The sequence below is a fragment of the Typha angustifolia genome, chromosome 11, assembly GCF_048772165.1.
Source record: "Typha angustifolia cultivar Huaian chromosome 11, ASM4877216v1, whole genome shotgun sequence".
NCBI classification, from domain to species: domain Eukaryota; kingdom Viridiplantae; phylum Streptophyta; class Magnoliopsida; order Poales; family Typhaceae; genus Typha; species Typha angustifolia.
Genome location: NC_133249.1, coordinates 7,275,600 through 7,302,032, shown reverse-complemented (window position 1 = coordinate 7,302,032; position 26,433 = coordinate 7,275,600). Strand labels below are relative to the sequence as shown.

The 26,433-nt window shown below is 35.1% G+C and overlaps 3 protein-coding genes across 9 annotated transcripts; 1 reads left to right on the top strand and 2 right to left on the bottom strand.

The window, feature by feature from the left end:
• Window positions 1–1,404: 1,404 nt before the first annotated feature.
• LOC140770013 (uncharacterized) lies at window positions 1,405–6,892 on the bottom strand. Its single transcript, XM_073110963.1, has 7 exons — window positions 6,437–6,892; window positions 6,042–6,328; window positions 4,862–5,209; window positions 3,589–3,948; window positions 2,864–3,508; window positions 2,694–2,760; window positions 1,405–2,601 (listed from the first exon to the last, which is right to left on the bottom strand). The coding sequence occupies exons 1-7, from the start codon at window positions 6,603–6,605 to the stop codon at window positions 1,787–1,789; spliced, it is 2,691 nt and encodes an 896-aa protein (XP_072967064.1). The 5' UTR covers window positions 6,606–6,892; the 3' UTR covers window positions 1,405–1,786.
• Window positions 6,893–7,685: 793 nt separating this feature from the next.
• LOC140770011 (protein FAR1-RELATED SEQUENCE 5-like) lies at window positions 7,686–14,373 on the bottom strand. 7 transcript variants are annotated; one of them, XM_073110960.1, is made up of 9 exons: window positions 14,173–14,370; window positions 13,946–14,094; window positions 11,400–13,699; window positions 11,176–11,324; window positions 10,878–11,090; window positions 10,732–10,795; window positions 10,254–10,654; window positions 10,000–10,119; window positions 7,686–8,220 (listed from the first exon to the last, which is right to left on the bottom strand). In XM_073110960.1, exons 3-7 carry the CDS (start codon window positions 13,696–13,698, stop codon window positions 10,647–10,649), a joined length of 2,733 nt encoding a protein of 910 aa, XP_072967061.1. In that variant the 5' UTR covers window position 13,699; window positions 13,946–14,094; window positions 14,173–14,370; the 3' UTR covers window positions 7,686–8,220; window positions 10,000–10,119; window positions 10,254–10,646. The 7 variants fall into 7 exon arrangements, with proteins under 7 accessions (XP_072967061.1, XP_072967059.1, XP_072967056.1 ...); XM_073110958.1 differs by having other exon boundaries at window positions 7,686–8,228; window positions 10,254–10,795; XM_073110955.1 differs by having other exon boundaries at window positions 10,254–10,795.
• Window positions 14,374–20,902: 6,529 nt separating this feature from the next.
• LOC140770474 (uncharacterized) lies at window positions 20,903–25,347 on the top strand. Its single transcript, XM_073111685.1, has 2 exons — window positions 20,903–21,174; window positions 24,919–25,347. Exons 1-2 carry the CDS (start codon window positions 20,961–20,963, stop codon window positions 25,071–25,073), a joined length of 369 nt encoding a protein of 122 aa, XP_072967786.1. The 5' UTR covers window positions 20,903–20,960; the 3' UTR covers window positions 25,074–25,347.
• Window positions 25,348–26,433: the final 1,086 nt, after the last annotated feature.

The window sequence follows — 26,433 nt, the reverse complement described above, 5'->3', positions numbered from 1 at the left end:
TTTTATTTATAGAAACTATTTAAGTTAGTATTTCAGCAACTTAAATTAAAATTTTACTTTTCTACAATAACGCTTATTGTCGTAGTGTTTTTATTCTAGACGTAAATATTTATGAGTTCAATATTTTTTATATGACTACAAATAAAATAGACCCCTTTTTGATAATAAGTGCCGATCTACCTTGATAAATAATAAAAAAAACTCAATTAATTGAGCTTGTTCGAGTTTGACACTCTAAAGATCGATCAAGCTCAACTCAAAAATAGAGTGACTGCCCAAACTAGACATATTCCAAGTTTTATTTACCAAATATATTGCCTCTCACACTTATTACCAAAAAAAAAAGAATGTATTTTACTGTAGTCCTAACTAAATTGCTCAGTCATAAGCATTTTACGTTTTTACACAATGATTAGTTTGGCATTTTTATCTCACTCTAAAACACCGAATATTTCAGCGTTATAAGAATCCATTTAAGTTAGTGTTTTAAAATTTTATTTTTATATAAAACCACTTATTTTGATTAGAAAAGCTTTACGTTTTTACCCAGAAGTACCATGCTTATGAGTTTAGAGCTATAGTAAAATAGACTCTATTTGGTAATAAATTTAATAGACCGTCTATATTGGTAAACAAAATTTTGTAACATGACTAGTTTGGTCAAAAACTCCTAAAAAATGAGCTGATTCAAGTTTGATACGTAGAAAGGCTTAAAATTAATTTCGAGCGGTTACATAATATATAATAATATGCCTAATAGATCTCAAAACTCATAATATTTTACTATAATAAGTTTTATACCTCCACCATTGAATTAGGCATATTCCAAACTTAATTCAAATCATAATCAAACTTAATTCAATTCAAACTTGATCAAACTTGATTTAGGCTTAAATTAACTAAGACTTAAAATTGCTTATTGATCTGCTTATTTCATCTCGAGCTCTAAATTGGGTTGAACTTGAACCAAAATTATTTCAACTAAAGCTTGACTATATAATTAGACTCGAAATTAATTTCAAATCAAGCTTGATCAGAGCTCCTTTGATCAAGCTCGGCTAGATTACACCCTGTGGTCAAGATCTGGCAAATGCATATGCGCAAGGTTTCATATAGCTCTTGCACCGGTGTCGGCTGCTGCCAGAGCTCTATCTCGATGGGAGTTACTTTCCTACCGTGGACACGTCTTCTCATATTCTTCCATGCTTGAGAAGCTATTAGATACTACATAATCGACACGTCTGATATATGTCCAGGACTACGTTTCCAGTTTTCATTTAAACTGGTTCTAAATCATATGTAGCTCCATCTCATTCTTTTCCTCCTGGTAATTTAGGTAGACATACCATCCAACTATGAAATGATAATGGAAACAACTTTGTTACTCCCAGGAACCCAGGATCATTAACAACACTGCTCCATTAGATAGATAGATAGATAGATAGATAGATACAGAAATATAACATGCTTTCCACTACATAATCTCTGTTCAAGTTAGCTTAGTTCCAAGGACTACAACATACGTTATGGATTCCCTCTAGCCAGCATAGGTCAAGGACAGGAGATAAACACACATACAAAGATAAAGATGCTTCACCCCTTCAGAACTTTTGAGGACTTCTAAAAGGAATACTCTTAAGCATAGACAGGGTGCATATTTACAAAACCTGGGATAGGCGATCCTCCATCAACAAATATTTACTCATAAACCTCCTCCCTGTTCCAGCACATAACAGCAGAAGGTTCACTGATATAACCGACAAGAAATATCACAATGATGCAGCTCCTACCAAACCCATATAATAGAACTTCTTGGTTTAGATGCAGATTGGGTGTTCGTAAACCTTCTCCATGTTCCAAAACATACTAACAGAAGGATCACTGACAGAAATGACAAGATTATAAATGACGCCACAGACTCCCCCTTCCAAACCCATATAATAGGAGAACCTCTTGGTTTAGATGCACATTGATTGTTCATAAACATCCATATTCCAGCACATAAAAGCAGAAGGATCACTGACAGAGATGAATAGAATATATACAATGGCACCACAGAATCTCCCTTCCAAACCCATACAATAGAAGAATCTCTTAGTTTAGATGCATATTGAGTGTTCCGTATCCCTCGCCATATTCCAACACCTAACAGAAGAAAGATCACTGGCAGAAATGACAAGAATATGTCAAATGATGCTGCAGAACCCCCCCTCCTGACCCATGTAGTAGAATATCCTCTTGATTTATATGCATATTGAGTGCTAGGGCTCCCCCATATTCCATTATATGCATATTGAGTGCTACGGCTCCTCCATATTCCATTATATGCATATCGAGTGCTAGACCTTCCCCATATTCCATTATGTGCATATTGAGTGCTAGACCTCCCCCACATTCCAAAATATAACAGTAAAAGGATCGCTGACAGCAATGGCAAAAATATATACAGTGATGCAGCAGAACCTCCCTTCGAAACCCATATAATAGAAGAACCTCTTGATTTTCTTGCGCATTTCACTATGTCTATATTGCTGCCAGCATACTTCTTTCTTGACCTTGTAGGTCTTGCTTCTTGAAATATCTTTACAGGAGGTGTGACATCTGCATGACATACAATTCAGTGGTTAGCAAAAAGGTCAGTTTCATGACTGCATAACCAAACCATATAACAGGATGGTTAATGCTCCTCTTACCACCAAAAGAAAACTCCTGAAGCTTGTTGCCACCTTCCAGATTGTTCTGGTCCACATGCTTGCCAACCTGCACGCAGACCATTTTACAGTTCATTGGTTCCTGAAAACTGTAAGAACCATGCATAAAAATAAAATATCCTTATAATTCAAATGTAAACAGAATTCCTGACCTCATCTTTTGTAACTCTTTTTGCACATATATTGTTACCCCTTCTTGATAAACCATTTGTTCTCGAAAAAGCTGCCACTTGAAGTTTAGATTGCAACTGCAACCTTCTCACTGGTTTTCCCTTCTGTCCTACCAACTTGTTTGAACTTGACGGATCTCGCAGTCGTCGAGCTCTGATGGTAATTCCAGTCTCATTACTGGGCCCATTGATAGGAATCCTCTTAATGTTTAGTCGCTCCATTATGCCGGACAGTTCTAGGAAATGTGTACTTGCTTCTTCAACTTCACAATCATCATGAGAACTGTTTGACTCGCTATTGCTGTTATTATGTTGAACTGAACATTGTAGCCGGATCCTTCTTGTTGCTGAACCCTGCTCTGCAACAATGGTGTTTGCATCTGTCTGTTGCTCAAGACAATCTCCATTACTTGTCATATTCTTCTGGTTACTTGATTCTGCAGCAGAAACCACTGAGTACACATCTTGACCAGTGCTATCATAAGGAAGCAGGTTTATGTCTTCATAGAGAGTGCTTAGCCGTGGCTTCATTTCAGGATATTCATCAGAAATATCCATCCGTAATTCTTCAGTCCCAAAGATACAATGTGGATACGGCCAATCAGAAACATCTAGACCAACAGCTCCCTGAAACAAGAAAAGAAAACAAGAGTTTGGTATTGTTGGGCAATGGGCATTGATATATCAGTATAGCAAATCAATTCTACCTGAACAAATCCTCTTTTGATATCTAAATTACTGCTTGCCCCATTGTCTTTATATGATGATAGATCAAAGATGTTCTGCTGTGGGACTACCTCATCAGCTGAATCTTTCAGAACAATTGATCCCCTTGAAGAGATCTCGTCTTGGTTGGTGAGCATCGAATTCAACAACACATCTAATGAATCCTGTGAAGTATTACAAACTTTAAGGTATTCCATATGTGATCCTTGGTTAATATTGCCAAAGAAAGGATGGTCTGTGTATGGCAGTGGTGGCGAACTGATGTTAGGAAACCTGTCAGGCTCAATTTTTTCATGCTCTGCATCAACAAACTGAGCTAAACCGTCCTGTAGAAGACTGCCCTGCATTTTAATAACAGGAAACAACTAGCCATATTTTAGTCCCTAAGACTAACCACTAAAGTTAAATCCAAGGTTTTGAATATCAGTATTCGTATAAATATTAGTCATCGATAAAAGATTACATATATCAACGGTATCAGCCATTCAGCCACTATATCAACCATTTCAGTCTCGGACTATTTTTTAATAACTTAAATTCTAAAATCCCAAAAGTTCAAAAAAATGACAGGTAAGAAAGTTTAGATTGCTCACATAAGATAGTAACATCATAATATGAAGATTAAAAATGCTAAGAACAATAATGAAAATTCCGAATGGATTCAGTAAATACATGAACTCATTGCTATCATCACCTCACACAAAGGTTGTAGAAAGGCACTTGTAAATGAGGCTAACAACCACCTTTGCAACAAAGGTGATCATAGGAGGTGTTAAAAGAAAAAGGTAAAAAGGGTGGTGGAATGAAAAAATATATATATAGAAACAAAAAGGAAAGGAGAAAAAATGGGAAAAAAACGTAAAATGTGCGCCCGAGATGTTAGGAGTCTATAATCGATGTCCGAAGTTGGATTCTAGTTAGATCCAACTTATGATACGATCTACATATAGTCCACATTAAAAAAATCAAAATCAAAATTTTGTGTTTATAGTCAATGGGACCGATACTAAGGGAAAACTAGTTTCGGCTCCGGTTTTGGATCGACAATTGCTAATATTGATATGAATCGGTATCAGTCGATACTTCAAACCATGGTTAAATCCCATTACACATTGATAAGTTGCCCTCTTAATATGCATCTAAAATTTAAATAACACATTAGCTTAGAATATAAAAGATAAAAGGAATGAAAGATAAGAAAGGCAAAAACGAAATATATATTTCCTAGCCCACTCTAGATCAGCTTATCCTTACCTCTACACCTGCTTCACCTGCATGAGAGTTTGAAGCTATTTTGCAATAGTTCAAATCTGGTTTGATATGATAAGTTGCTGAACAATCAGGTTTATCATCTAGCCAACTTTTGATACCAACAGACTGACTTTTAATAGATTGAAGCAAAGTTAATGGGTCATCTTGCAAAGCAGATGCCGGAGATTCCTGGTTTAATGGGGTTGCGATCACACCCATTGCATCATGCTGTATATCATCTGGAGAGGATCTAGTTGGCGTCGGAGAGATATTCCTGTCTATCTCCTCCAAATCAGAGCTCAGACTTTTCTCTTCTGGCTTCTTGAATAAGCGATAAAGAACATAACCACCCTGGGAAACAAGGTGGAAAGTCAAATACTGTTGAAAATGCTCTATCAGCATTAATTAGTAATTATCTATAATTAGAGAAAAGCTAATTTCAGGTCACAAGCACCAGAATTCCAATATAGTAGTACACTATTATGACATGCATAATGGGAATATGGAAGATCTGATATCTTTGGATCCAAAGCTTGCACTAACTTCTAATGTCACCCTAGAGATCCTTTTTCCTTCAAATTGATGCTTCTTCCAATAGCCTCTGACTTTAATTTAGAAGACTGGAATGAGAAATAGTAGATAAACCAAGGGACCAACGTATGTATATCTGCTGAAAATCTCAATCAACCCTAGAATTTTAATTTTGAACGTACTTAATTATCTGCGCATTAACAATATCAAAAGTATTCTCCTGCATCAATCAAGGTGTGCAATACAAGAATCAGAGAACTCCATTCATCTACAATATGCAGAACTGTCTAACCAAAAACCTCCAACCTTATACAATATTGAGAGAAAAGAAAACACCTTTGCTACTAATATGTTTCACATCCATAAGTAAGTTACTCCATTTACTGAGGGTCTCACAAAATTATGTCAGAAAGAAGAATATCTACTAACACTCTAGGATCAGTAAAATTTGACACCTTTAGAACTAGAACCATTTAAGCATGATAACTCCGTGTCAGAAACTATTGGCATACCATACCACCAATTCCAATGTACTTGACTAAAACTCCGCATTAATGAAGTAAATTACTCATTTCGAAACCAAAATAGGGAAAAAAGCCAGCATATATCAGTAGCTATAAGTCTTAATTCCAAGCATTCAGACAACTTAAACCTGATATCCGGACTCAAACTCTGGCTCGGTAGTGCGGTACTCGTGCATAATCCAATTAGTACGCACGCCCTTCGGCGCTCTCCCACGGTGGAAGACAAGCGTCTTCTTCATGCCAATTATAGCAGCATGCTTTGCCGCAGGCTTGGATCGGATGAATCGATCTTTACCAGTAGCCTTCCAGTACCCAGCCTCCGTCGCCCGGTTCGAGCGGTGCCCATTCGGGTACTTCCGATCCTTTGGCGCGAAAAAGAACCACTCTGGATCGTCCGATCTTATCAAAGCCTTATCTGGGAATCCGCGAAACCCATCAGAATCGAATCAAAATCGCATTTTAGAAGAAATCTTCCACTTTTACTGCTCCCAGTCAAAGGAATGAGAGGAAGCCAGAGGAATACCTGGAAGATCCCATGGCTCGCACTTGCAGACATCTACCTCTGGTATGACCTCGACCTCGGACTTGATCCGGCCGGTGATCTTGCCCTTGAGGTAGTGGTTGACGAGCTCCTCGTCGGTGGGATGGAATCGGAACCCTAAAGGAAGCGATTCTAGAGGGACGACCGTCATGGCGTCTTCGTCTCCAAAGCTCTACCGCTAGAGAATCAATTGGTAATGTTCTGCCCGGAATTGAAAGCAGTAAAGAGGGTTCCTTTGGGTCGAGACGATTCCCAAGGGGTTAATTTCATGGGTTGCGAGAAACCCCAGGCGATCAGGGTTTAGGGTTTCAGTTAGAATCGGGAGGAGAGAGCTGAGGGAGACCAGAAGCTATTTTTTCAGTTTTCTCTAAAAGAGGAGAGAGAGAGAGAGAGAGAGAGAGAGAGAGAGAGAGAGAGAGAGAGAGTCGCCACTGTTTGTTATTACCGCGTTTGAGAGTGTAAAGGTGGACGTGGGATATGTAGGATTTACGAGATTTGCCACCATACTCCTCCAAGAAGCACGTCGCGTCGCGTCGTCCGTTTAACGGTGAAAGAATGGAGGATATATCGTCCAAAAGATTAAATTTAGTGGTGGGTCAGGGTCGCACTTCAATTCCACGTTCAGATTGGGAGATCGCCCTCAATAGAGGGCCCACTTGTGCTCCATTCAAAATAATTGAGCCACCCAAGGGATTAAGGCTCGGCTCATATTTGAAACAAGTCGAACTTAATCCTAACTAGAATTAAGTTCGAATCTATTTAATTATCAGGCTGCTCGAATTGAATCTAATCATTGGCTTAGGCTAGAAATTTAATTCACGCCAAGCTTAAACGGAACTCGACTCGATCAAGCCCGACTCAAGTATCCCCCTTAGTTGTTATTTACCAAGCTTGGCTCCTCCCATTTAGCAAGAGGTCTACTAGGCAGGAAAAGAGTTCGGTCAAGTTTAACCCCAGGTACCTTTTTAGGCAATAAGAGCAACAGGAAGGGATTAGACTGTGAAAGTCCAACAACTACAATGTAAACAATAAAAAAAAATTGAAGGTATCATTTATAAATTTCTCAAAAGAAATTATCTGGATTTGCTTGACGGTTTAAAAAAGAAATGAAGCCCTGAATCCCTCTAAGAACCTAACGTAATGTAAACTTAGTTACATCAGAATGGGATTCTTTTCCTGTTCACAATTAACATTAAGGGGGTGTTGGGCAACCCAAAAATTACTAGAGCAATTGAGTAAAATCCCACAGTAGTTAGGTTTCCAGAGTTTTAAATTTCCAAAATCTGTTTTGGGTGACAAAACAGACAAACAAACAAATAAAAAAACCCTATTTTTACCCAAAAGTTCTGAATTTTGGGGTAAAAAAAATAATCTTATCCGATCTCTGTAACTGTTTTACAGAACTCACTGAGAAGAATTCTTCTCAGAATACTCCTCTATGGCTCTCCCTAATACCCACCATAACTCCCACCCGTCATCCATCTCGTTGGTTGTAAGTTGCTGTGAACTTTAGCTTCGAATTGGTTGCCTCTATTATTCACTTTGTCCTCCTTGCTCTTCCCCCTCTTCCTTCACCTTTCTCATCAGCGATGAGCAGCAGATGAGCCTTCTATCTTCTCCTTTGCCTCCTTTGCCACCCACAACCTGCCTTCGATGCACTATAGAAACCCACCACTAACACCTCTCCTTTTACATCTCCAAATCTGATTAGCTCATCCACAACTTCGCTGCACATTGGCATCCCCATCACTGCAAGTCAGCAATCCCTACAGAACTAGTAATCTTTTTAGCTTTAAAAGAGAGGGAGTGGCCAAATTTTAATGTCAGTTAATGGAGGAAAAAATAAATAGCCAAGAGAATAGGATGGGGTAGGGATGTGACTGAAGGTAGAATTTGGAGGAGAATGGTGAAAAGCCAAATTGCTGTAATTTGATTCTACAGTTGGCAAGCATCTAAGTTGAAGTGATTACTTTAGGGATTATTGCTAGAGTATTCACTTATATGGACATTCTAATTCTATAGTTTTTAGTAACTCTGGACTCCAAATCCAGAGCATCCAAACAGGCTCTCAGTCTGTTCATCTAGACAAAAATCAAACCCAACTCCAAATGTATTGTAATTCTTGTATACTTGACAATGCAGGAATCTGTTGAACAAGAGGATTTATGTTTCTATAGATGACCAAGATGTAAGTGAATCAATAATCAACAAAACACAACGATAGCAATAGCAATAATTTTGTGGAAAGTTTGTATAGTGTTATAGGTAAAGCTTTAATCTAACAATATTCCCTCCAATTTCTAGTATCACTGGATGCATATACAACCATCACCATGACAAGACATGAATAGTCAGCTTGACCGTCTGTTGGTTGAACCAATGACTCAATAGGTCAGCAACATCTATTCTATCTAAAATGAAAACATGAATAATAGATGGAAACTTTTTGAACAATCTTTTGAACTAATCCTTACAATTAAATACATCAATATCTACCTATTTGAATAACTAATTCCAAGTCATAAAATAAGGGCACAATAAAAATAATTGTACCCAACACAGTTGTGCAGAAACATATTAAAGCTATCAATGTATTGAGCAATTGCTAACAGTATATACTACTAACTTGACACAACAAAATTATAGTGGTCATTACCAAAAAGGCAAAGGGAAGGGTTATTTCAATGGATTTGCACTGTTAGAGCATCTTGCAATCAATGGTAGTAATAGAGAGGTGCAGCCAAGCAGGAGTGGCAAAGAAGTAGCTTAAAACAAGTCAGGATTATGGGATGATGGAGAGAATAACTACTCAGAAACTTAATCAAAAGATACTAAGTCTTACTGTCTTAGGGTATTGTTGTTTCATTATATATCATAGTTTACATTGGGAAACTTGGAGGTAGGACTCTGGGAGATCGACTTTTTTCTAGGACCAAAACACCTCCCTCCTGCCACATGGGAACTTCAAGCAATGTCTGACTCACTATCCTCAAGATCAATTACAGAAGGCTTATGTCATTAGAAGGAGACTGATCTCTCAGATGCAAAAGTTCACCCAGAGAGTAAATAATAGTCTAGATAATGCTACAAGTTTTAGATTCTCAAGGAAACAGGCCTAGTTACACAGCTGTGGCAAATGAACTTACAAAGCATATGTTAACATAAAGACTTTAAAAGCAAATATAACTAGCCCAGCCAAGGAGCCTGTATTAGAAATAACATTGTCCTTGTTCCAAATTGCAAGGGAATTTAATTACCATGATAAAATATGAGCAGCTAAATGCAATAAAATAATCTCTTGCATAATCTAGCCTAATAATGAACTCTGTTCAATATCAAAGAATATATGTTCCCAGCTTGTTCATACATTTTGTACAGACAATTTGTTTAAAAGGAATAGATAAATAAATATGACAATAATGACTGAAATAAGTAAAAGATGAAAATATACAAAAGCATTCAAACATTAAAAGGCTAGGTTCAGGAGAACTTCAAAAATCAACTACGAAGTCTGCAGTATATGTAGGATAATATGCATCTGATACCTTCAATAGAAGAATCCATCATGTATTTTGCAGGGAAAATTTCTCTGATCCTTGACAGTTGCTTTCTTTCCAATTTCAGTTCCTGCAAATTTTAGTTCTGTGCATTTTCTGTTGCACCAGCTGAGGTGAATTTCAAACCAGAAAGAGTCAGAGGATGGTTGGTATTACTTTTACGTAAATTTTCTTTTAATGGAACAAAGGGTCTTTAATGATCATAAATTGAGTTCAATGGAAACAGGCATAAGAGATATTACCTGATGTTGCAAGTTAGCAATATAGAGACTACAAAATTTCCATCACCAAGCGCAAACAAATGATCAGGAAAATCAGCAGCATGAAAAATGAGACACCTCTTCTTGTACATGAAATTGAACATAAATCTAATCAGCCCCATCTTTAATAAACCATCACAACCATGAACAGAAACTGTTGATAAAAGATGATTAGCCCATGGTGTTACAAGATCAGGATATATTGATAAGACAAGAAAGCCAAAAAGGGATGGCATAAAGGAGAGAGGCTACATAATATTATACAAGGTTGATGGCTTCCTTAAATATGCGGAAATAAAGAGTACATCGTCTTTGTCAATAATCAGCCTGAAGCTGAGTCGATCAACTCAACTGACAATTGTTGCACAGACCCACTCAGTTACCTAACAGATAATGGCATCTTGTTAGTTCATCCAGGAAAATTTGGTCTCACCATGAGCATTTGCTGTTGTATTTGTACCTTTGTTGATATCAAAATTGAGCTTGCGGGACAATGACTGGTGCTGGGTTGGGACAGTGGAATGCTGCACAGTAAAGATCACAACTCAGGTCTACATACAGATCAAGAATTAAACATTGTAGTGTAGACTTCCAGGACTATAGTACCATTGGTTGATCAAGGTGATTGTGAGACATGGCAACATGGGATACCCCACGAGGTTGAACCACCCAACTGGCAAAATTGTTAGCTTGGCCCTGCATGATAGGCATGGAAACGCCAACTGAACCCCTGACAGTGCACCATGCTATGTTAGGGTTACTTGATGCTTGAGAAGCCATTGTATGGTCAAATAAACCTTGGGTGGGCATATAAGGCTCCTATGTACAACAGGAATAAAACATTCAGAACTCAACAACCTTAGAATCTTTCTGAGATGATTCTTTAAGTTCAAAACATACAAACCTGAGTAGGCATGACTGTGTCAGGAGGAAAAGAGCATCCTGTAGGTTGCATCGGAATAGGGTTACAGTACGAAGTTGCACCATTCCGGTGAAAAGATGGAATATGTGATGAGTCGTTGATCATTACTTGATCAGATGCCTCATTTTGCCCTGTTTTAGATGCATAGTGTAAAGAAAGGAAGATATGACTTTGTATACAGTATTACCTATAATAATATTACATACTTGTATTTTCTATATTCTGTGGAGGTTCATGGCGAATTATGGTGTCAATTGAACTGGAAAAAGTTTGAGATTTCTTTCTTTTCTTCTCAGTTCCACCCTTTGGTTTCCGACCCCGCTTTTTCTTGCATCCTTCTAATGCATTCAGATGCATGTCATCTACCATGGTGATATCTTCATCATCTGTCTGTCTGTTCAATGGAGCAAGCCGCAAGACATGTTCCACTTCTACCATCAATTTATCAAGTTCATTTTCATATATTTGCAGAGCATCCTCAGAAAATGCACTTTTAACTGCAATAGATATTGCCTTACGCCACACCCGACTATACTGCAATGTCAAAGGTTCTTCACCATCAGTGTCAGCCATTAGCCGGATTTTATCAGATATCACTTCAACATTTGCATATTTTGTCCACCTTTTCAATATATACTGAGATGGAAGGTCAAGGATGTTATTGTTGTTGAGAACTTTTAATGCATGCATGCACAAGATGCCCGTGGTTTCAAACTTTCTGCAGCTGCAAGTAACTGACAAATTTGATTGATTAAATTCAACAAAGGCGTAACAGCGCTTTTCAGGAAGGGAAACCTTAAATGTGTAAATAGTCCCATTCATCCCAACTGGTTCACAAAGACAGGAAAGCTGACTCTTGAACTCATCCTCAAATTCATTATACATGAGCCGTGTATATGACTGTGCTGCTTCATTTAACATAGGCATATCAACCAGCAACACTGGCTTAGTTTGTCTTGATTTATAATCTTCATATAATTCCTTCTCACGAAACCTCATTAATGTCTTATTATACTGTTCAATAAATTTGGAAAGGGGCAACCTCCTGTTGAAATGTTTTTTAAAGAGATTCTTCATGCTCTCGCTCCACCGTAATGAATTCATGGAAGCAGAAAATGAGTTCTTCTGATATATCAACGCCCACTTATCTCGAACTACATATAAATCTTGTAGCCATGAATTACTGGCAAGATCATACTTGTTAACTAAATCAACCCATGCACTATGAAAATCCTCTTCAGAAGCACATTCATATATGATACTTTTAAATTCCTTCTGAAAGTCTGGCTCGCTATTGTACATATGAGAAATATGTACAGAAGCATTTTGGGTTAAATGCCATAAACAGAGATGGTGACTTGTCTCAGGTAGTGCCATGCTAATTGCTCTTGATAATGCAGGATAATGATCAGTAAAGATTGTCCTCGGTTGGCGTTCAGACATTGCAATCATAAAGGTTTTAAATAACCACACAAATGATTCTGTTGTTTCATCCAACAACAAAGCAGTACCAAATATAACAAATTGCTTATGATGATTGATCCCAAGGAATGGTGCAAAAGGTAGCTCACTCTTGTTTGACCGGTAAGTCGTATCAAATAAGACTACATCCCCGAAGTAAGAGTAATCAATTATTGATCTTGCATCTGCCCAAAAGAAATTTGTGACCTGTTCTCTATCATCAAGTTGTATGGCATAGAAGAAGGAGGGATCTTCTAACTGCTTCGCTTTCAAAAATTCTAAAAGAACTTGGGCATCTCCCTTCTCAAGTTCTCTCATTCTTGTGGTGTGCAAATAGCTGCTTTGATCTTTTAAAAGAAATCCAACAGTTTCAGCTTCACGAGCCTCTTCTAAAGGAAACTCAAGAGTCTCAGCAGATTTTTCTGCAACAATACCTATGTCATCACGCTGAGCTAACAATAACCGTCTATGAGACCTTAATAAGTGTGCTTTATGTGGGCGCACAAGAGGATGGTTGTGCTCGTAGATGATTTTGCTCACAGCCCAAATACCATCACGACTTACTTTGTACTCGATGCGAGCCATACAATTTGTCCTGACAGCTTCGCGTGGTTTCTTCGTCATATGTGTGCAATGCTTCTGACGAGAACCTTCATTGCTACATAAGAAGACCCTATTACGTACAGTCCCATCCTTTCTTCGACCAAGATGGCCCTTACGAACACTAAAACCTTTTCTATGAGCATATTTATTATAAAACATATATGCTTTATCTTCTGAGTGAAATATCATACCAACTTCTGGCTCCAACTGAAAGTTTCCAACTGCCTTTTGCTTATCCGAAATGTTTGCCTCTTTCAAAGTTGATATTTTAGAAGCCTCGCCATCTTTTAAAGTTTGGGACACCTCTGCTGCATCATTTTCTCTTGAATTAAGCCCCACTGGCATTCTATGTACCCCTTCATCACCTTTATCTCTTTCACTCAAAGAGTCTTCAGCAGTTTCTATGGATTCATTATCTGAAGAGGAACCAGATAATTCCATTCTTATAAAAGAAAAAAAAGAAAAAAAAAGATGAAAAGAGTCAGTGAAAGCCACACGTATAAATAAATTTATAATGGAATAAAACATTCCTCACAATTAACTATTTGAAAAATCTCACTTTCTCATAGTCGGGATATTACACTAGCACCCAACTCTCAGACTATAGGTAGTGCAAATGATTAAGGATCTGATCTTAGCATACGAACAACAGCAACGAAGTTAGGGAAAATTAGGGAAAAAAAATTACCTAGGGTTGGAGGAAGAGAAAGATGGGAATATATCTCTTTCCAGGCTTTTAGGGTTAATTGCCCGCTATTTGGTAGGATTAAAGCGAGGATTGGGCCGCAACCCGACTCGGGCGGCGGAGAGGGGCAAGGTGGAGCCGTGGAGAAATCTCTGATGTAAACATCGAAAACCATCATCGTATACGATCCTGATGGTAAAAGAAAAAATGGTAAAAGTAGAGAAAAGTACCTAGGGATGGAGAAAGGGAAAGAAGGAAGGGATCTCTTTCCAGATCCTTTAGGGTATATCGCCGGCGAGTTGGTCGGATTAGAGCAAGGATCGGGCCGCAGCCCGACTCGGGCGGCGGAGAGGGGCTGGGTGGAGCCGTGGAGAAATCTCCTACGCGAGAGTCCGTATAGAAATTCCCGTGAGGTTACCGGAATAGACACGGAGGCTATCCGGACGAGCTCATGGATCTCAATATGCTGACGAAAGGGATCCGCCGTTGGTTTCCTGAGGAACAGATCTGGAACGTCTATTCTATGTCGGGTATGCTTTTCTCATGAGATGATCTGCGTGTATGCATAAAATAATTTTTACTTAATTTTTAAAATAAAAAGTAATTTAGTCAAAAGTTCAAACCGTTTAAAGTGATTTTAGTGTGGATAAATAAATATATTTAACCCATATTTTTCTACATAACCCCCTGTGCATTCCAACATAGACAAATGACATGTGTTTTTTATCCACTAATATTTCCAATTTTGACAAATGAGAGGTTGAGAGAAAATATGTTTTGATTTTTAATTATTAAATATTTTTCCCCAACAACTCTCAAATTCTAGCCTCTTTCCTATTTGAAAGTTTGGTTCATGTTAACTATTATGATATTAAAAGCTAAGATACACTTGCTAATATTTTAAAATATTTATATGGTGAAATAATTAATATGGGCTCTCCATCAAATTATTTATGACCACTATATGAAATAATATGTAGATGAGAATTAACTCTTTCAAATTATTTTGAGATATGAATTTCAAAACTGACTATGTGTATATAGTGGACAGTATTTTTTTTTTCTATTTGTGAAATAAAATTAAAAACATCTACTATATATAAAAAAAAAGAAACATTAATTAGGTCAATTTAATCATTTTTATCCCTTATCTAACTATCACAAACATTTTATTCTTGTCATATATAATTATTACATCTTATTTTTCTTTTTTCAATTTGATAATAAATATAGCGTCGTGTATCTTTATTATTTTCTTTATTTTTTCTTTTATCTTGTAACCAAATGTGTTTAGTTAACATTTTGAAAGGCAGCACTATTTTTCTTGGTCGGTGAAAAGTCTCACATAAGATATTATTTACGTAACTTGCAATTATCAAAATTGTAAAGTTATACATGTGTTTAGAAAAACAAATCACACTACTGATTGGCTCGCAAAACTAGGTAATTCTTTAGGATATAGTTGTACTTGGGATTGAGGTTTATTTTCCTGTTGATTTATCTCAACTTTTGGTCTCTAACTCTAAGGGAGCGATGTGTACTAGTAGTGGCTGATTAACAAACTAAGCTTTTTAACCCAAAAAAAAAGGATAATCCTCTAGTGGCAAAGTACTGGTGCAATGGAACTTAAAATTTATATAAAGTTTATACCAAAATTATATAATAACACAATTAACGTAGAGTACAATAATAACAAAATATAAGTAATATAACTCATCTATGACTTATATGTAAGGAAGGTTGACCTCATTTTTTTCATCATATTTACTCTTTGAACTTTAGTTAATAAAAATAGACCTCAATTATATTTAAGTGCACTATACACTAAAATAATATCTACTCTATAATATAGAACTATAGTTGGAGATGTTCTTACACTTTTTCATATCATATAAATCGACCCACTACTAATTAATATAATGACTAACATCTTCTCTAACCCAAATAATTTCTAAGCTTATCCTAAATTAAAATAAATAAATATAACTTTTATGATATCGTTAATTACTTTTATGATAAACAAGGGCTTATCAAAGAGACGTCAAAGCATTATGAAGATGGAGAGACAAATAAATAGTTAAAAATAATATATATCGTAGATTATTCACATTGCATATATTGGAAGTAATTATTATTACTAAGCATTTTATAATTTCCATTTATTCTTTTTTAAAATTAATCTCTAAAAAAAACTAATGAATTATTTTGTAGGAAGTTCATCCACTTTTGTATTGTAGTTATTGAATAAGAAGAATATATAAACCATACATATTGTTATTGAATAAGAAGAATCGATGAACTGTATTTATTTTCTTATACTTAATTTTAAGGTATGTGTAGATTACCTAGCTCATAAAGTTTATAATTTTTTTTATATTACGCTTCAAAGTGATATATTATATATCTAGTAAAAAATTTGTTTAGTTGTATCACGTTATCATTTGAAAGCTAAAATTAAACTAAACATAATTTGGTGTTTTTAATTTTTTATATAAGCATATTTTGTCATATTTTATGAATTTCCATTAGCTTCTTTGTATCATTATTAGATTTTATTAATAAAATTTAGTAATTATTTAATGTGATATAACTAAAATATTTATAATAGTTTGGCTTCTATAAAAAAATTCCTTATTTCGCCACTAATTCAAAGTGAATACCCTCTAAATTATCATATTATTTATAATGACTCTTTGAACTTTTTTTGATATATAATGATCCGCTGACAAAAAAAGTCAAGTGAGATATTTCTAATATTTCAAGAGCCATTATGTACAAAAAAAAATTCAAAGGAATTATTATAGAAAATAGTGATAGTTTAAAGGTTAAAAAAAAATTATCCCAAAATAGTGAATTTTATTTAAAGGTAAAATAAAATTTATAGAAATAATAATTATACAGATATTCAATATTAATCTCTAGTTTCTCTCTACTCATCTAATGGCAGGATTTAGACAAAACTAAATATTATTAAATTTTCTCACAACTTGTTCTTTTAGTTTATCTCTCTTATATGACTCATTTTTCTGTAAGTGTCAAATATTAGAAAATTAGATTCAAATTAATTTGTTTCAATTCAAATTTAAAGTGATTTATTGAAGGAGCACTACAAGAATTATTATATTTAGCAACAAACTTTTAATAGCATATTAGAATATTTTATTGTATAAAAATCATATAGAAGTAAATTTAAGTTTGTTGCTGTTTTTTTTACTCTACTACTACGTTTAGACATAATAGTCTTCATAAGTAAATAAAATAGTGAAGTATAAAAAAAATATTGCTATTATATCTGTTGTAGTAACAAATTTTTATATTTTTAGAAATAATTTACATATGCTACTATTTATTCTTATATAGCAACAATTATACAATTTTAGTGATGATTTACAAATGCCATTTTTTGTTCTACATATCAGTAATTATATTTGATATCTTTTATTTTTTAATTATACATCTTTTAACTAGAAGATGAAGTGTAACTTATAAAAATTAACAAAGACCAAAAAAGTCCTTATTTATTATTCATACTCTTCTCTTACATTTGATATATATATATATACTAATTTAATTTATTTAAATACACCCTTTAAGTAGAAAAGGGAATATACTTTTATAAAACAAGTGTGTGAGAATATCAACCTATCAAAGTCTATCGGGTAAAAATATAAATATAGATCTAGATTCGGATCCAATAAGATGGGTTTTTAAATTTTTCTTCCTGTAATCTATAGCTTAAATCAGCCCAAACACTCTAAAATTTTTTAAAATTTCCAAAGCTTGTTCCACAATCTCCTCTCTGTGATACCCTTAGCGCGTTAATCGTCTCGCTGTGGTCATTTGCTACTTTGATCCCCTTGTTGAAAAGGTAAGCATTCTTCAATGTCTCGTGGTCCGTTCCCCTCCGCCGTGGTCCCTTTTTCGTGGTCACCTTGCCATGGTCCCCTCACTATGATGAGTATTTTTATTATTAAGGTTAAGATTTAAGTAGAAATAGTTGTTGTAGTGGGCTTGAATATGGGGAGTGTGTGAAATGTAGTATATGAATAGATGAGATAAGTGAGATTATTGAACATCATATATTTTCTTTAAAATTATTTTATTTGATGCTTAGCTTTTCTTAATTTGTTTTTCACTTTTAAGTATTTGCAAATTCTCTTGTAGTACCTTGTCATAAATAAGAGTGCTGGTTTTGTTGCTCAAAATTATTTTATTTATTACTTTTATCTTACAAATTTTTTTTTATCTTTTTTTTTCTCTTGATATTTAAGCAGAGTATGGCTAGATATAACTTTGTTTGCTATGGTAAACATAGATAATTAATATTTGAAAGTCAATAATTTTTCCCACTTCTTTTACAATATTGTGATTACTTATTTTAAGTATGATAAATACTTTTCTTCATTGTCTTGTTTGATGGTCTAACATGTCTAACATGTTAATTCTTATGGTATAACATCATTATGTATTTTTAGTTAAACTTTCGAATTAGCTTTTGTCTCTCTTTCTCTTCAATATTTTATAATACTAACATATGTTTTATATTACTCTCTAAAGTTTGACGATGATACATTAAACCCCATTTTATTGATTTGACATGCTACTTTACATTCATCTTTCATTTGCAATAAATTTTCTTCTATTTGATTATAGTAAAAAAAAAAATTTTATGACTTTCTCCTATCTAGGCTGTAAGAACCATTTTTCTCTGTGATATATTACTGAAAAGATGAAGTTGAATTAAAGATTTCAACAACTTAACTAGTGTAACTTACGAATTTGTACTAAAGAATTCCCACGAAGTTTGAATTAAATATATATTCATAGTCAACTTCGTAAGTTTCCAGATATATCAAAATTCTATGTGAAAACTTATTTATAAATATAACGTGTTAGACTACTTAATTTATTTTATAAGATTATTATAAGGTGTTATTTGTGGTGTTAGTGTTGAAAATTTTAATATTTTTTTGTGATGATTGTAGTAATTCTAATAGTTGTCTTAGAGATAAATGTCATTCTAGGTATAAATAATTAGAGTTGCACTCCATATATTTATAGAGACTAATATTATAAGGTATTAGTTTTTTTATTCAACTACGACTTTTGCTTTTCTAACTTAAGTAGAACTCTTACTTAAGTAGGACTTTTTTATTTTATTTTGCACATATTAAAGGAAACCAAGATACTTATTACAGATTATGTTATTTTTCTTTTCTATATATAATATAGACATTTGAACTTGATACACTACGTGAATTTTTAATTATTTATAATAAAATTATGTTTTGGAGCTATTGTATATTATATGAGATGTTTTTATTTCTGGATATAATCAAATATGGTAAATATATTAAATAAAAGCATATAAAAATATATTGTTCTAATGTTTGTATTTACTTTTACCAAATGGCCGTTGGAAATCAATAAAATCCAATATAATCATTGCCTAACGTTTAGTAGCAATTGTATTCGCTACTATATATATATATATATATATATATATATATATATGATAGATACATAAGTACAAATATATTTTGTGGCTAAAATATTTAAATTTTTAGTAATAAATATTGTCGTCACTAAATAATTTTTAGTGACAAATGGTATTTGCTACTATAAGTTCTTTGCCATCTTAAGAATTAATTATAGTAGCAATTATAATCATTACTATAAACCTACTTATAGTATCAAATATATTTGTTATTATTAATTATAATATTAGTGGTGAATGTTAATTTGCTGCTAAAATTTAAGGTCAATATTTTCTGTAGCAAATGATTTTTTTGCTGCTACGTATTTTAGTAACAAAAAATATATCTTTTAGTAGCAAACTAGTTATTCTGTTTGCTACCAAATATATAAATTATTATAGTAAAGGGAGGTGAATATGAGATCGGAGAAAGTGAAGTCAAAGTCACATTCTTCGTTTGCTGACACCAATTTAAAGCATTTCATCACATATAATCAATATTAAACTTCTCTAATATTTAAGATAAAATAACGAGAAATTTAATGTGATAATTCCCTTTTCACCTCTGAACTATCATCATTTTCTACTAGTAGCCTCTTGAGCTCTTTTTTTTTCTATATATAATGATCCCTTAAACTTTTGTTATTAGTATATAATGATTTATTATTGGAAGGATTCAAGTGGCATATATCTGATACTTCAGAATGTCATTAGGTTAAAAAAAAAAGTTTAAAAAGTTATTGTAGAAAAGAGTGATAGTTCGAGAGGTAAAAAAAGAATTATCACTTTCATCTAGTTGTTATTTATATAAAATAATATTTTTATACGTCTAGGATAGACATTAGTTTAAGTAATTCCTCCCGTTTCACAATTTTTTGTCATTAAGAGATTATAAAGAATTAGGGATAAGCAAAATTAAAATTTCTATTTAGAAATTATCTATTATACACCTTGATTTATCAATGGGTAAGAAATTTAAAAAATAATAATAATCTCTCTATGTAATATTAGATCTTTAGAATCCATTTTTCTTTTGCAACCTTTATTGGTAAATGTTACAAACAACAATGTGAATTCTGGGATGTGTCTTTGCCTAGAAAATTATTCATAACTATTGACTCCTTTATTCGGATGTCTTTTATTATCTCAAGGATTGGGTGAATAATTAATATACACCTTCATTCTTCCTATTTTGCTGGACAATATTCTAATCTCTTATTAAGACACAAACTTTGATGCAAGTCTCTATTGTATATGTTATCAAAAGTACTAGTAATTAGATGCACTTTTTGCTTCATCGAATTAAGACGTCTCTTAGTTGGAGTCTCAGTTGGACACTCTCTTTTCCACGTTTTGAGAGAGAGAAAAATGTATGTGTAAATAATTTGAACGTGCAATTTTATGTTTAAAAAATAATATTAAATGAGGAAGTTGGAATCATTGCTCTAATAGTGGATAATATTAGTTAGTTAGGCAAGTTTGGAATCTCACAGTAGAGAGAGAGAGAGAGAGAGAGAGAGAGAGAGAGAGAGAGAGAGAGAGATGGGGTTTGAGGTCGCGTGCGGATGGCCCGTCGCCGCACCTGTCCACCTCATCGCCCGGTCCGACCGGGCTCGGAGAGTGAGTATCGGGAGAGGCGGCGCCGTCCGATGCGGCTCCGGCCCGCTTCTTCGGACCTGCAAGAACTGCAAGACGCAGTTCGACCCCGCCGTCAACCACCCTACCGCCTGCCGCTTCCACACCGCCCATTTTGGTGGTCTGTCTCTTCTCATCTTTCTCGTCCCTTTCCCCTTTCTTGTCTTAGTTTCTTATTTTGTTGCTTTTTCCGATCAATTGATTGGTCTTCTTGCTAAACTATGAGATCGTGCTTGGGCAAAATCAATTTCACGAGAAGATGAGTTGTGGCATATTAGATGTGTGGTAACTCCATAGAGATTGGAGAATAAGAAGGTATCATCGATTAGAGGTTCCCTGTATGAGTTAACTTCTAGGAAATCCAATTTTGAATTTTTTTCTTTTTTAGATGGGGGAGTAGAAGTTTGAGAGATACGAAATCCATGGTCTTCCCTCCTGCACTTCTGAATTAATTCCAGGAGTTGTAATTCTGAAAGCTAAGAAGCCGAAATGCATAGAGAGATGTGACTTCACTGCTGGTTAGTGTTAGACTGTTAAGAGTCTCAAAATATAGGTTAGGAACAGTTAAAGACATGATTTTCATTGCATGATTTATTCAGAAAATAAAGTATTTTCACGTCATTTCATGGATCCAAAACGTTCCACTGTTATGATATTTTGACCAATTGTTGTTATACAGTGGAGTGCATACTTTGACTTGATTTCAATGCAAACCTGACAAACAAGGATTGTGTGTAGGCTTGATCCACTTGCAGTACTACTTGGATAGATTGAACACAAATATTGTGGGGCTTGAGTTCATGCTAATTCACATGAGATTGGCTCGACTTGGTTTAAATTATTTTGTTCTAGACTGAATACATGTTAGTGATATTGCTGACAATTGTCAAAATGGTTTGTCCTTTGGCCGATTATCGTTGAATAAGCGATTCTGCTGATATTCAATGTTTTCTAATGTTAGCTAATGTGTCTCAATCTGTATGAACATGATGTACATTGCATGACTGAATGCTTGTGCACAATTATTGATATATGTGTGTGTGTGCGCATGCGCACATGCTAATCCTAGTATTGGTATTAGAATGAATAAATTGTCAGTCAACATTGAAGTCATGCTATCGTTGTCGTTTTGGTCAATGATTGGCATGGTTGTGTAGTGAAGTTATATAGGAGCAAAGGGAAGTTTGTGATTGTACTAAGTTTGCCAAATGGTTCAAGTAGAAAGCAGTTGAAAAAGGCATCACAAAGGTTGTGGTAGGATTGTTCAAATTTTAAAATCATGGATTCTCATGTCATTCGGCACAAGTTGATATGTATCGTGCCGGCAAATAATCAGCATACAAGGGAGTATATCAATATCCCCTCATGTCCACATGTGCTGAGCCATGTCTACCCCATAATTGGGTCTCTTTCATCTCTCTCGATACCTCTTTGCTTCTAGTATTTGATCTATATAAATTACACTTTAAATTCTATAAATCAAAATGGAAATACTTGTTTCCCTAGGTTATGTCTCTCAATTTGAAGAAGTATGAAAATAATTGGGTAAAAATATTAAATTGGAATCTTATTACTATATATATTTGAGTAGATCTACCACTTATTTTTGAGAGAGAGAGAGAAAGACTATATGAGTTGCACCAATATCTAGTGCTAAAAGACTTCTATTTGGCACCTAAAATCTATTTTCAGGCCATAAAAGATTGTTATAGATATAGTGAGGATACCCGGTGGTACATGTTGTGCCAAGCTAAGGCAGACATTCCCTCGTGCCTCTCAAGGCAATCCTTTTTCTAAAAAACAAGTTGATGGCATGGTGGTTGAATTGGCTGGATGCAAATATGTAGTAACATCTGAGTCACCAAAAGTGAAGTAATTTTAAAGCTAATACATAAAAAAGATGAGTTGAATTGGAGAAGGCTTGAAAGTATTTAATAAAATTGAGAGCAGCCAATCAATGGTTTGAGTTGGGGCTAATATGTTCTTTCGGATCTCATTGCAAATGTGGTAAAACCTTCTATACAAGATTTTAGTTAGTATTTGTGATAGATTAACTTTCAACTCTCAAGAATACCTATATTCTGGTAGACAACCCTTGCTGCCACTAAGGACAACAACATGCATTCACATGTTGGCACATGATATATGTAATGAAGTGAGTTATTCCTCTACATATACAAGGTTGCATAGTGAAGGAATGATCGGATCAATGGTTCCATTTGCTGATAGTAGAAAGATAATGTTATTTGGTCTTTTGGTACATCTTAAGTAATATAAAGAGAAATTAGAAGAAAAAGAAAATGACGAGGAAGAAATTGTAAATTCTTGTCACCCTTCTTTTTTAAGTAGTCATGTCATTTAGAGTGTCTTGACATTTTCTGAGAGCTTCTGTTTAGAAAGAATTTTTCCATCCACTTTGTATACGCCAATGCATAATGCAACAATTAACATTTTTCAATATATTAATGTTAGGTAACCAAGGAGTCCAATACTAGCAAACGACCTGACATTGGGTATCTAGAACCATATCAAATGCAAAAGAGTAATCTATTTGGTTGCAGAACATCAGTCTATATGACTCCTTTTCATATTAGCTCTAGAATAAAAAAATTCACATGCTATCTTTCTCATAATTTACTCATTTGACCTATGAGCCAACCACATAATTTGTTCTCCCTTGAGTCTAATTTGCTGCTCTAGTTTAGACCTTTCATCCTATTTCTCTTTCAGATGAACATGTTCCAACTCCACCCTGAGCCACATGTTTTTAATCACAGATCCACAAGATCCAAGCCCTTTCGTGCCTTTAACTACTCATGAATCATCGTATATCCCTTGTCTAAACCTGTGTGTCAATCCCAGACAACCTTGTAATCCCAGACAACCTTGTCCTGAATCAAGACTCTTTCCCCAGTTGTATCATACTGCGACTATCACATTGAGTACAACTGATATGCTCATGGGCACCAACTTTAGTACCACTTGATTCGAAAAATAGATAGTGCAGTCTCAGTGAGACAGTTATGAAACACATATGAACACATATCAACCCAAATGCTCAATATATTAGGTTGGAGCACATTAGTCTATTTAAATCATTTTCAGTTAATTTGAAAACCCATTGTTGTTGTTGTATCTTTTTACTTACGTCTCTCTTTAGTATTACTGTAATTAAAGTCGAAGTAATTTCTGTGCCAGAACTTGTACTTAGTGTTGGAATGCTGCCTTCTTTGTGATATGCAATAATTGCTTGTCCTTTAATATGGTAAAAGATTTCAAAGTATGGTCTCCACTGAAGATCTCCTTTCTACTTAACTTCTTGTGAATGTAAGAGATCACTACCTTGGAAAAACATGCAACTTAAAAAAAAAGCAAAGGGAAAACTTTATCCGACACGTCTGCTCTTTCTAGTCTATTTGATGCAGAGAGCAGCAACAAAATTCTTAAAGATATTTAATTCAATATATATACCGAAGACGCGTAGTGATGCACAAGGTGAAACCAGTATTCAAATATGCAACGCAATGATATGTGTGTTAAATCCAAATTTTATAGGATTGATCATATTCTGAATTAGTAGGCATTGAATTAGTTTTGCATCTTTTCTTATCCTGAAGGAAAATGCATCTCAGATAGTTGTTACAAGTTATGATGCCTCAGATTTTCTAGAGCAAAGCAACAAAATTCATAATGATGTATATTAGGATATGTTGGTTTTACTTTATATATGAATTGAGGAATTTCTTCTATCTCGTTCTTTACTACTTTATAGTGGGATACCAGTATATCCATGTATTTTTTGATGTTAAATTTTAGAAAATGTTGTTTAAACCTGATAGATTCTATGACTCATTTTTTATTTTAGGCGAAACGAAGAGAAAATTTGAAAGTGTTTATACTGGTGGGACCATGAGCACCCCTGACTCTGGCAAAGTGTTCCAATACTGGCACTGTTGTGGCTCTGAAAATCCATTTGATCCTGGCTGCACTGCTGCTCCACACTGTTCATATGATGATTAATTAGCCCATCAAATTCCTTCAGTTTCTCTACAACACTTTTTCCAGCAGAAAATTTAAAGATTTCTTTTATCTTGACCCTTGATAATTTATACCGCATTACAATCTCTTGGTTTTATGTAAGCACTATGTTTATTGTTTTGTTCAAGCTTTACCATTCTGTTTTTATAATCTCTGATTCTCTGGTGCCATGTAATTGGAGTATATGTGTGGCATAGCTTTGTATAGGTCCTCATCACACTTGAATTCTACTAGATGTAAGCTTTTCAGTCATCAATTCCGTGGTATATAGTGTAGTACATGGATCTTGATCAATATTTTTATGTCCGGCAACTGAGCTTGTGTAAAATCTTCAGGCTATGATTGATGTTCTACCATGTTTCCTTCCGTGATGATGTAGATTCCTGACCATAACTGCTGCTTCACCCAGGAAAGGTTAGTAGTTCCTCTGCATGTTAAATTTTTAAAATCTAAGTTTGTGTGCTTGTTCTTGAAGATCAAAGGATGGATAGGAAGAATCCATTTACATAAATGAAAACTTTCCATTTAGGACTCTATGTTAGCAGTTATTTGTTTTGATTTAAAAGGTTGGCTGCTGAGAAGTGAACAGGCTTAAGGATCCAGACATTTATGAGAATTTCTGATAAATTCTACTCCCCTGATGGCAGAAAAGTCCAGCAGGTATGAGAAACTTGAACATGGATGGAAATTTATTTTCCATAGGAAGTGCCTCCTATAGTCCCATGTAGGGCTGTCGAGCTTGACGAGGGGCTCAGACTCGGCTTGGCTGAAGCGCTCGAGTTCGGTTCGGCTGAAGTGCTCGAGTCTGGCTTGTCTCGGTCAGAGCTGAGCTGAGCTCGAGCTATTACAACCGGCTTGAAATTAATATCGAGTCGAGTCTGAGCTGAAGCCGATTCGCTTAGGCTTGGCTCAATAGTCTCGATAGCCTAACTAACTACAACTAAGACACGTGCCATACGGAAATTTTGCCACGTGTCTCTCACCCACTCTACCCTCACCCATTCATCACTTGTCACTCATCCATCACCCTCACCCTCATGCTCACCCTCATCCACAAAATCACCACCCATAGCCTTATCTCATGTGCCGCCACCTCCTCCCTCTCTGTTGGCCTCCATCGGCAAGCCACCGTCACGGCGCCACCTCCTTCTTCTCCTCCTCCGTCAGCCTCCTCCTTGGCATCGGCCTCCTCTTCTTCGTCCACTCTGTTAGCTTCCTCCTCCTCCTTCATTCACCATATCTTTGTCGTCGTCTTCTTCTCCATCCGTCTCCTACTCCTTCGGCAAGTTGCCGTCCACGTCACCGCCGCCTCGAGTTGAGCCTAACCAAGCCCGAGCAAAAT

Coding starts and splice junctions, on each gene's coding strand:
- LOC140770013 (XM_073110963.1), bottom strand. CDS start 6,605: ATGACGGTCGTCCCTCTAGAATCGCTTCCTTTAGGGTTCCGATTCCAT. Junction 3,949..4,861: donor CAGGTGAAGCAGGTGTAGAG/GTAAGGATAAGC, acceptor ATTAAAATGCAG/GGCAGTCTTCTACAGGACGG. Junction 2,761..2,863: donor AAAGAGTTACAAAAGATGAG/GTCAGGAATTCT, acceptor GTCTGCGTGCAG/GTTGGCAAGCATGTGGACCA.
- LOC140770011 (XM_073110958.1), bottom strand. CDS start 13,698: ATGGAATTATCTGGTTCCTCTTCAGATAATGAATCCATAGAAACTGCT. Junction 11,325..11,399: donor ACAGAATATAGAAAATACAA/GTATGTAATATT, acceptor CATCTAAAACAG/GGCAAAATGAGGCATCTGAT. Junction 10,796..10,877: donor ATCACCTTGATCAACCAATG/GTACTATAGTCC, acceptor TTTACTGTGCAG/CATTCCACTGTCCCAACCCA.
- LOC140770474 (XM_073111685.1), top strand. CDS start 20,961: ATGGGGTTTGAGGTCGCGTGCGGATGGCCCGTCGCCGCACCTGTCCAC. Junction 21,175..24,918: donor CCACACCGCCCATTTTGGTG/GTCTGTCTCTTC, acceptor TTTTTATTTTAG/GCGAAACGAAGAGAAAATTT.